The sequence below is a fragment of the Leishmania martiniquensis genome, chromosome 36 (genome assembly GCF_017916325.1).
Source record: "Leishmania martiniquensis isolate LSCM1 chromosome 36, whole genome shotgun sequence".
Lineage (NCBI taxonomy): Eukaryota > Euglenozoa > Kinetoplastea > Trypanosomatida > Trypanosomatidae > Leishmania > Leishmania martiniquensis.
This window is the reverse complement of record NC_090171.1, coordinates 677,164-687,543: the sequence shown is the minus strand read 5'-3', so window position 1 is coordinate 687,543 and position 10,380 is coordinate 677,164. Positions and strand designations below refer to the sequence as shown.

The 10,380-nt window shown below is 60.7% G+C and overlaps 2 protein-coding genes across 2 annotated transcripts; both read left to right on the top strand.

Moving 5' to 3' along the window:
- Positions 1 to 1,165: 1,165 nt before the first annotated feature.
- LSCM1_00171 (uncharacterized protein) lies at positions 1,166 to 2,077 on the top strand (the record flags this gene model as incomplete). Its single annotated transcript, XM_067317824.1, has 1 exon — positions 1,166 to 2,077. The coding sequence occupies one exon, from the start codon at positions 1,166 to 1,168 to the stop codon at positions 2,075 to 2,077; it is 912 nt and encodes a 303-aa protein (XP_067173929.1).
- A 632-nt stretch (positions 2,078 to 2,709) lies between these two features.
- Positions 2,710 to 5,502, top strand: LSCM1_00170 (uncharacterized protein; the record flags this gene model as incomplete). The annotated part of the gene is made up of 1 exon (XM_067317823.1): positions 2,710 to 5,502. One exon carries the CDS (start codon positions 2,710 to 2,712, stop codon positions 5,500 to 5,502), a length of 2,793 nt encoding a protein of 930 aa, XP_067173928.1.
- Between the last annotated feature and the right edge of the window lie 4,878 nt (positions 5,503 to 10,380).

The following is a 10,380-nucleotide window of genomic DNA, read 5'->3' as shown; positions in this document are numbered from 1 at the left end:
GTGTCGTTCACGACAGCGACGGGCTCCTCTCCTTTACCCTCTCTTTTTTCTCACGTTTTTCTTCTTCCTCTGTGGGTACGCTTTTGTATGCTCTCCGCTTGCCCTTTCTGTGTGTCTTTTTTTTTGTCCTCTTGCCGTCTCTCTGTCCCATCCCCCTCACCCGCTTCTTCTCTCTCCTCCTCTCTCCCTCACCATTCTTTGTTTTGTGTGAGCGGGGACTGTGTGGCCGTCCTCTTCCTCCCTCTCTTCCTCTAACACTTTTTCTTCACGTTTCTCCCTTGTGTTTGTGCGTGCTTTTTTTAGGGACTCGTTCCAATGAGTCCCTGCCAACCTTCAAATATGCCCGTGCATGGCCGAGGGTGTTTTTTTTGGCGCGTATGTGCGCACCACAGGCGCGGAGGAGTAGTTCATGCCATCAACGCTGCCCTGTGCTCTTAACTAGCATTGAATGTCATCTTCGGGGCTTCTCTCACTCACTCTTCCTTTTTTGCCTTTAATGCAGATTGAACTGGCATCTGTGCAAATAAGAGCTTCTTCGCACACACACACACACATCCCCTTTCTTTCTCCGTTCAGAAAAGGAATGACTGAGTTGCACAGAATGATTCACTCGAGAACACGAAATAAGATCTATCAGCTCCGCCCTCCTCCCGTATTGCGGGCAGCTCGTGCCGTGTGCGTGGTGCAGCGGGGGCAAGGAGTACAAGAAAACGAGACACGGGCACGCGAACAGATTATCCCAGGACGGCGGTCGAATGACTGGGCGACGAGCTTTTGTACCTGTCTTGCCAACCATGTCGCCACAGCGGTGCTGACGAGCGCAAGAGAGCTGCCTGCGCTATGCCCGTTTCGTCCCTGCCGCATCTCCCCTTTCTCTTATGGCCACTCTTCTCCCTCTCCTGCTCACACCCTCTTTCCGTATCTCCTTGGCTTGACCGACATTTGAACGTCACCGCCCCCTCTCGGATTTCGCTCCCTCGTCCTCTCTCTCCAACACTTACATTCGTGCACAACATCAATCGTTTCCTTTAGGCGACTTTCTTTCCCTTCCGATTCGGTTGCCGTCTCTGCCGTAACCGTGTCCACAGCGCGCCTCACCTCCACCGCTCGTGAGCCCCCCTCCCCCCACGCGCACAGATCAAAGATTCCCTCCCCAGGCTCTCCTATGAGATCCGCTGCCGCCTCCGAGGCAGCTGGCGCTGGTGCAGCGGTGGGGCGAGATGTACCGACAGTTAAACGTGCTGACGCGCTCTACAGCCCGCACGAGGTCTGCGAGGCTGCCGTGGATTACGTTCTACGCAATGTGAACACAGTTCAGTACATGATTCAGAGCATCGAAGAGATCACCGGCAAGCCTTTCCTGCGGACCCGCATCAAGTGCCTGCCTGCCGCCTCACGTGTGGAGGCGTCTTGCAGCACCGTGACGGGTCTTTTGGCAGATGGCGTGTTTGCGGGGTACATGTGGCGCAGTGCCCGCCCCGACTGTGAGGCCAAAGATGTCGTGCTGCTGGAGGATCACATCGTTCGTCTTTTCAACACAAAGCATGCGGTGGCATTCTTGAAGAAGGAGAAGGGGATCGAGGAGCATACGGCCTCGATCCTGTCGACATCAAGACCTCCTGCAGTGGCGTCATCTTTGCCTCCCCCTTCCGCTGCGCCTTCGCGTCTGGAGCACCTTCTTGCGGCCTCGCAGCGACCGGTGCTGGACCAGGTGGAGCGCAACATACGCCATGAGCTGGTCCATGCCTTCGACGACGCCCGTGGTGTGATTGAAAGCTCTGACTGCTTGCATCAGGCCTGCAGCGAGATTCGTGCCGCACGCCTTAGCGGAGACTGCTTCGTTGGCCAAGAGATGCGCAAAGGGCGCTTCAACTTTTTTGAGAGTGGGCAGCAGTGCGTTCGCCGCCGTGCCGTCGTCGCGGTCGATCGCAATCCGGTGTGTCGCGGCTTCTCTGAGCGTGCGGTGGACACGGTGTTTTCGAAGTGCTACTCGGACTACGAACCCTTTGCAGCACCCATCTACGCCCTCGGAAGCTACGGTGACACACGGTTCGCTAACGAAACGCTAAAGCTGTGAGTGATGTACACGCGGCGGGTGCGCTTTTTTATCTTTCATGGGTTGCTGTTAAATGGATGGCAGGTTGTATCTGTACCTCTGTGATCGCCTAGGGCATGCGCGTATGCGTGCTCTTTATCACACTACACCGCAGTCGTATTCACAGCGTCGATTGGCCGACAGAATCCCAAGTGGGATTTTGCAGACGCCTAACAACTCGAGCAACGCCGTGGTGCATTTGTGATGGGCGCATACATACACACACACACATACACACACACAGCTCTATATTCGTCCCCGTACGTGTGGGCTTGCGGATGGCACATCTGCTTTCTGGGCGGATGTGCAAGCGCACAGGCAGGACGCTTTGAGCGGCGATGTGTGGCGTGTGTCTTCCTGTGCGTGCACCCAGGCCCACATCGCTGCGGCACAAGAGTCGCCTCTGGAGGCCGAGAGCCTGGGCTTCTCTTGCCACGTTTGCGTCGCAGGTCACTCATGCAAGCCGCCTCTTCTGCACTTTCCCCCTTTTTTCTATACTTGTCGCTCTCGTCAGACCAGGTGTAACGCGTGCAACCTTCGTGTGGGCTCCAGCGAGTGTGCAGAGCGCGTGCCCTCGCTTTCCTTATCTGCGTAGCGGAGCCGCGGATGCCGACATGTCGGGGTGGGCCGTAGCTGCTACCCCACCTCGAGGAAAGGGTGATGGTATCAGAGGGCGCGCCTCCGGGGGGCAGGGCGGCAGCTCTCTGCATGCCGCCGCGGCAGCGGGCACCTCACCACGCCCGCCGCCAGAGATGCCTGCGGCTTCCTCGGCAAACTTCGCCGCACCTTTGTCTGCGCGTCAACGCTCGAAGGGGGCACGTGGGCGTTTACTGAAGTACACGCCAGCAGCGTCTTCTCGCTCTCGCCAATCAAAAAGGACACGCACTGTGGCCGATAATGGCGGTAGCGCTGCTGCTGCTCACTTTTCTTCTGCCGGCCTTCCATTCTGCTCCACCTCGCGGGGCAGCTCGGCCATAACGACCACCTCCGGGAGGCATAATCCGCGTACCTCGCGCTGGGCGTGCCGTATTTCCGAGGAGATCTCACTGAATCGCATGCAGCGCGCGGCGCGCTGTTTCTTGATGCATCGATACCTTCAACGGACCGTCCCTGTGGCGCCCGACCCCCTGAGCACATCGGAAAGTCTACTCGATGCAAGTGCTGCTGCCAATTCTGTTCCTCTGCTAGAGTCACGGTTCTTGCACCGCCTTCGCGCGACGCTCTATCGAGAAGAGCGGGCTGAGCAACTGCGCGCAGGGATCGCCAAGCGTGTCATAGAGGCGACCCTTAGTCGCTGGGCGCAGACGCGCCGACTTCAGCGCCAGCATCTTTTTCTCTTGTGCAGAGTACAGGCAGTGCCCGAGCACTGTCTTGTTCGTGCCAGCAAGCTGGAGAGAGCTCTGTGCGGCATTCAGGCGTCTCTGCGTATGCGCGAGAGCAGTCGCCTTGCGGCGGCGCGCCGGTTGAGGCTCCGTCAACAGACCGCTGCTCGCGTACTCGAGCGGGCATGGCAGAAGTCGCCGCACTACGCTGCGTCGATTCGGCGCATTCACGATCGGCAAACGCACGACTTGCTACGCCGCCAGGAGGCTGTGGAGCGTCGCGATCTACTGCGGCGGCACCTCGTTTTCATGGTCCGCTGTCATCAGGCTTTCTTCAACGACCCTCGTATGTGGGACGCCGGTGTGGCCATTCGGCGCATCCCTTTGTACGCACCGCATAATTTGTTGGCGGAGGTGCCTTATATGCTCTCAGGAGCTGCAGCCTCTTCGCCACTAATCACTGGCGCGACGGCCGATTCGGTTACGCTGTCTGGCGACGCTGCGGCGAAGGTGCAGGCCGCTGCGTCACTGTACCGACACAAGAAGCCGCCGCTCTCCGCAGCGGCCAATGGAAATAAAAGCAGCGGTGGCTGGGGCTTACCAGTGCGGGCGTGCCCGGGCACTTTGGAAAGCGCCATGAGCAGCTCGCGTGCGGACGAAAATGAGGGTGGTGGGAGGGTTGATATCGACGCAGCTTTGCGCCTGGGCGAGTACCGCTTCTTCTTTTCGCCGGCGGAGTGGGGGCTTCTCGCGGAGGTGAAGGCCCTGCCGCTGGAGTACCTCGCCTTGCCCCTCTGCAGCGACGGCGCTGAGGAACGTCGCACGTTGCTCGACGCCACCGAACTACGGAAGGCTGAGGCAGACGAACTTGCTGCACATCCGAGTCAGCTTCACGTGATGGTAGCGGGGTCTGCGAGGAATGGTGCCCATTTGCCGAACTACGCCCAGTCCTTCGTAGCGGCGTTGACATTTCTGCGTCGGCCGCGTGTTGTGGATGCCGACCGTCGGCGCACTGCGCAGCATCTACAAGACCTTCGCAGCCGCACAGCGGAAATGCAACAAGAGCTGCGCACGCACGGCTATCTCTCTGCAACGCTCGTCGCTCCGCTTCTTAGATTCGGCCTCCACTACCAAGAACTGGCGCAGGGCAACGCAGACTCGTCTTGCTTTACGAGCACTGCAGCCATGAAAACGTGTAGGCCGCTCGTGGCCGGGCGCGTCGCGTGTGCTGCGACTGAGCTGCGTCGGTGCCTTCTTGGGGCCGAGCAAGGCAGTGGCGACGTGGTGGAATCTATGCTGTCTGTGATCCTAGAGGAGTACAGATGCGGCTTTAAGGCTGCGATGCGAACACCACGCCAGAAGCCGTCGCTAGCGGCCCTCTCCGCGTCAGCGCTGCCGTTGCCGCGAGCAAGGCCGACGGCAGGATTCATGCGCGACGGCTTCTCGAATCCTGCGACTGAGGCGCTGTACCATCCTCCTGTGAATTCTACGCGGCGCGCTGGCGTTTCTCACCCCACGAGCGCCAACCTGGCTGCCGAGGGGCGTCGGCGGCTGGCGGTTAGCGCTGATGATGTGGGCCCCTACTGGCACGAGCTCCTCGTCTCCATGGTGATGAAGGCGTTTGTGACCGCCCCTGGCAAGCGGGGTGAGACGCCTGGTGAGACCAGCATGGCAAGCACGGCAAACATTCGGTCAGGGTCAGCGCTACCGCCAGGGCTGGTTCGACGAGGTATCGAATCGTGCCTTTTTCCTGGTGCTCCGTCCTATCTCCTGCAAGATTTTGCGCCACCACGAATTCAGCAGGATGCGCACACCCGCGCCGGCACAGCGCCTCTCGGTACCGCCAGCGGCGCTGTCGCCTTCGCTATCACGCGGGCAGGGGCTTCTCCGTCGTCTTTACTGTCGACGCCCACGTACAGAGCCGGGTATCTTCGCGAGTGGTGGGATGCCTTAGAGCGGCTGCTGCTGCAAGAGTACGCGGATCGCACTAAGCTCACGTGCAGTGAGGCAGCGCAGCGTCGCTCCATCGGCGTATTGCGACACATGGCTCACTCATCTGCGGATAAGTCGGCCTTGGAGGCGTAGAGGAGGATATGCAATATTCCCCTCCGATCGTATCCTTCCTCTGGCCCATACACAAGATTTGCGGGTCCGGCGCCGCAAAGGAAGCTCAAGGAGCACCGCCGCCGACTATGTACATTATCTCTTCTTTTTTTTTGACAGTATAAGTGTGGATTTCTCACCCCCTTATAGTACCCGCTGCACTTCACCTCAGCATCTCACCTCTCAGTCGTTGGGTGCGTAAGTGGTCGAGGGCAAGACAATGCGTGCAGACGTAGGCGCCAATACCCGAAAAGCGAGAGGGCGATGGGGCGTTCAGGTCCTCACGAGTTTTACTAGGACAAGCAGAGCGTCGTGTGAGCGGCGGCTCTCAGTATCAGCTTCGCACATGGACATTTACCACTGCCACATTCCTCCAGCAACGGCGCCCTCTCTCCCTCTTTCGATGCCGTATGCATCCATTTCCACTGCTTTCTGTGAACGCGCTGGTGTGCGTGCGGGGAGCATGTCGACGGCCCCTTCATAGTGTACGGAACCGATTCCGAGGCCGCGCTCCCTCGCCTCCCCTCCCCGTCACGTTCATGGCGCCGTCTTTCTGTCTCTTCGGTTCACGGCGACAGCGACGAGACTTGCCCATCGCGCTCTGCTGCCGGCTCTTCATCTCCTGAGTCGCACACCCCAGCGTGAAATGGCGCGCGCCGTGCCCTCCTCCTACGGGGGGGAGCCTGTGCGTTGCGCCGTTCACCGTCTCTCCGGCGACCGCTCCGACGCGCCGTTCACCTTTCTGCACGCCACTGTGCCACCGCTGACGGCGAGTCTCTTTGAGCAGCGCGCGGAGGTACTCGACGCTATCCTTCACCACATTGACGACCAACTGCGCTCCGAGAGCTCATCCGTTGGAGGAACTGCGGCGGCACGCTCTCACACGATAACTAACCATTGGCTACTAAGTGTACCGGAGTCACTGCGGTGTGATGAGGCAGCGGCGGTGAACTATCTTGGTATGATGGTGGCCATCGACTTCTGCCATTGGGCCGAGGTCCCCTGTGACGCGGGCCGGTGCACCTCTGCCAGGGTAGGAGAAAAAGTTACAGGGTTCGCCGGCTTTTACGCCGCCGTGGAGCCGCCGAGTGAGGATCCACTGCTATCGCACGGGGGCGCGCCTGCCAGCTTAACGGCGGCAGAGCTCTTCACCGAGCCGTTGAGGACAGCCTCAAGCAACCTCGGCCCACTTCCAGCGCCCACAACCGCTCCTGCGACGCTGTTGCGTGGCTCCGCTGCCATGATGTATCTCCTTCGCCGCGCTGTGGAGGTGCACAAGCTTCCGTGGTTTGATCCAGATTTTCTCCAGCGCTTTCATGGCGACACGGAAGCCGCAATGGACGCGCTGCGCGTGTGCTTTATTGGATGCGAAAAAGATGGGGCTACCCCGATGTGGATGCCATGCTCCCGAGAGCGCGTCGAGCTACTGCTGTCCCTTGCCGACGCGTTTGCCGCCCGTCGAACGTCGTACTATACCCTTCTGCGCGAGTGTGGCGGCTTCATTTTCAAGCCGGACACAGCAGCGGCCGCCGCGGTGCCTTGCGGATTGGTACCCGCGCTCGTGCGCTTCCACCCGCGCTACTGCGACTTTGTGCGCGCACCTGTTGCAGCTCTTGGTGGTCTGGGCCTCAGCGCCAGGGAGGAGGAACCAGGGGTGTGCGTTCTGCCAGTGCTGAAGCTCGGCCAGCTGACGGCGCTGGCGTTCGAGGAAGCGCTGCCAGAGTTGTGGCGCTACCGGGCCTCCTTCAGCGCCTCTTCGAACGCGCAGGTATGCACTGCCTCACCTTCTGCCCCAGCGGATTCGTGGTTGAAGGATCGAGCCGCTCACATTGTGTTCTCTGGTGCCGCGTCTCCCCTCAGAGAGCCACAACCGACTCTGTCAGGCGTCTTCGTTGACCGCGCAACGTTGTCCGTTTGCTGCGATTACCAAATTCCCAAGACCCTGCGGGCAGCGGGGCTACTCGTGTACGATGACCATCTCGCCCGCATGGTGGACGAGCACGTTCTCCTCATGCCGGACTCCGCAGAGGAGGCGTCCATTCGTGTGGCCGCATTGGTCGCCGCGGAGCGCCTCTTGGGGTTTCTGAACGCACCACCGCAGCCGCAGTCGCTGCCCGCATCGAAAGAAAGCGCTCTGGGAGCAGAGGCAGCGGGGCCCCTGGAGCGGCTATCGCTGAACAGGCCGTGCGATGCGACCCACCTCGATTACGCCTTGTGGTATGTGGGGCGCTACATGCTCCCAAGTGAGGCGCGCCATCATCTGTGTCGGACCATCATGTACTGAGTGGTGCAGAGGCAGGGAGAGAGGGCGTGCCATCCTGTCGTGCGGTACAGCCAAGGAGGGCCAACGGGGACTCTCTGCCCGCCACGCAGATGGCGATGCGACGGCAGCCTTAAAAAAGCGATTGTTTGATATTGTCGCTCTCTCTATCATGCCTCTAACTGCGCCAGCTCCTCGTCACTGCCTTCGCTACCTCCCCGGAGGCGAGGCAGCGGCGCGTGGCTTTCTTAGCGGTGCGCCTCACAAGCAGCACATTTTATTCCTCTTGATTTTATGTCGGGCGGGGGGGACAAGGTGGTCCCTCTTTCTTCACCGCTCCCTACCCATGAGAGATGGAGATGACGGGATGCCTCTGCCCTCCCTCCTCCCCCCTTCTCTTCCTCACTTACGTGCGGCACAGATTGCACAAAAGAAAGGTGGCCGAGAAGGAATCGAAACAGAATTGACTTGGGCGTGCCAGAGCGAAAGCGCGGGATGAGGGAGGGAGAGGCAGTGGATGGGGTGGCGGGTGTGCCCGAGAACAGATGTTGCTCTTCTCCTTCCTCTTGAGTCTTTTTGGCAGCTTTGCCCCGCCCGCTCTCCCACCGCTTCCTTTCCATCCACCCGATAGTAAGACCCCCTCTCTTTGTTGATGATGTCAATGAACTGCCCCCACTCCCCTTTCCTTGATACTCGCTCGAGGGTCGGCGTGAACTCCGCATCCTCACCCACTCACATCCGCTGCCCTTTTCGGAGGCTGAAAGGGGCCTTTTTTCGCCTCAACGCTTTCATCTCCTCTCTTTCCACTCTTATGCTCAAGCCTTTGGCAGCAAGCGTATGCGTTCGTCGTTGCTTTCCTCGCTGCTCTTGAGGTGGACAGCCAAGGGCTGCGTTGCAGACGGTGCCATGTGCCGGCTGCGCTTTGGAGATGGAGCTCCAGTGCGATGGTGTGCGACTCGAGGAGTGGAAACGCCTCTCCCATGCTCCGCTACGCAGGTTGAGAGCAGTCGCCATGACCAGGAGGTCAGTCAAGGAACCTCCAGTGGGGTTTCGGCTCAAGCTCGCGCCTCCTCTTTGCGCCAGGAAGGTCGCAGAGAGCGCTGCAGAGGCCCGCGCCGTCGTCTGCGGGGGGCGCGGAGCTCTCCACGGCATGGCGGTGACCGCAACTCTTCCGTGGGGCCACAGCCAACGGTCCTCCCCGGCGTCAAGGAAAGCCCTGTGCCACATTCCATCGACATTAGCGGCGCAGAGGACATGATCGACGTGGAGAGGTACTTTCCTCGCGCAATAGCGCACCTCAAAGCCGTCCCCGTGTCCTCAGAAGCCGCCGAGGAGAGTCGCACACGCCGTTGGCATGAGGCGACCCATGATGTGAACGCCGACGGGATTGTGACGCCGACGAAGCGTGCGGAGAGGGAGCGGCGGGAGAGTGGAATCGGGTCCTTTTTTGACGAGGGCAGCCTCGACGTGCGTGGGGGCATGGCGGACAAGCTGAAGAGTGGCGCCTACGGCAGCGCTCGCCACACGGCGGAGAGCAGCTCCCCGGACATCCTCAAGCTAACCGGCGGCAACGCGCGCCGCCACAGCGGGCTTCGCTTGGCCATGGAGAGCAATGCATCACCGGCGGATCAAACGATCGAGGGCGACCGCGGTGACCCCGGGGTACACCGCGAGTTTGGTGACACCCCGGTGCAGCTGACCGACATGCTGCGAGAGCGGCTGATGGAGCTCAAGGCAGAAAAGCTGCGAGAGGAGCGCAGCGAGACGTTTCTGCCACAGCGGCTTTCCCACCGTAGCGCCGGGGTGGGTTTGATGGCCGATCGGCAAGGAGAGGCCGCGGGGGTGCCAGGAGGGAGCCGGGCGGCGACTCGGCCACCAGCGCCGGCGGCCTTGCCGCGTAAATCCGCACAGTTGCGCAATGGCGCTGCCGTTTCTACCTTGGCGGACCTGGTGGCGGAGAAAGAGGAAGAGGGGGAGGCTGCGAGGCTGTGCAGCGCACCGAAAAGCAGCACAGGAGGCGGTGCCAACGACCGGGCCATTTTGCAAGATGGGATGTCGCCTACCCGAGTCGCAGACGCGATTCAGATTGTGCGCGGTACGGACGACTCTGTGCCAGGCGCCTCCCAGCATGATCCACTGCGTCGCTTGGCCGCTCTTGCCGCCGAAACGGGGCGTCGAGCCTCAGGTGTCGGGTCTGAGGGCAGCGCACGTGTCTCTACCGACAAGGTCGAGCGGCCTGGCTTTGTGCACCTTCTGCGCATTCTGCCTCGTGCCGGGTTCTGCAGCCGGCGCGAGGCTGCCACCATCATCGCTAGTGGGCAGGTGCGCGTCAACAATGTGACAGAGCGTAACCCTTTCCGCCTGGTGCAGGCGCAGGACGATGTGCACGTCGCCGGCCACCAGTCGCGCCTGCGCTTTGCGCCTCCACGGCTGTGGATGTATCACAAGCCAGCCAACGTGATTGTGTCCCGCAACGATGTGGCGGGGCGCACACTCATCACAAAGCACGCGCGCATTCTTGGCATGGACCATCTTGTACCGATCGGTTCTCTGCCCATGCGTGCTCACGGCATTCTTCTTCTCACGAACGATGGCGAGCT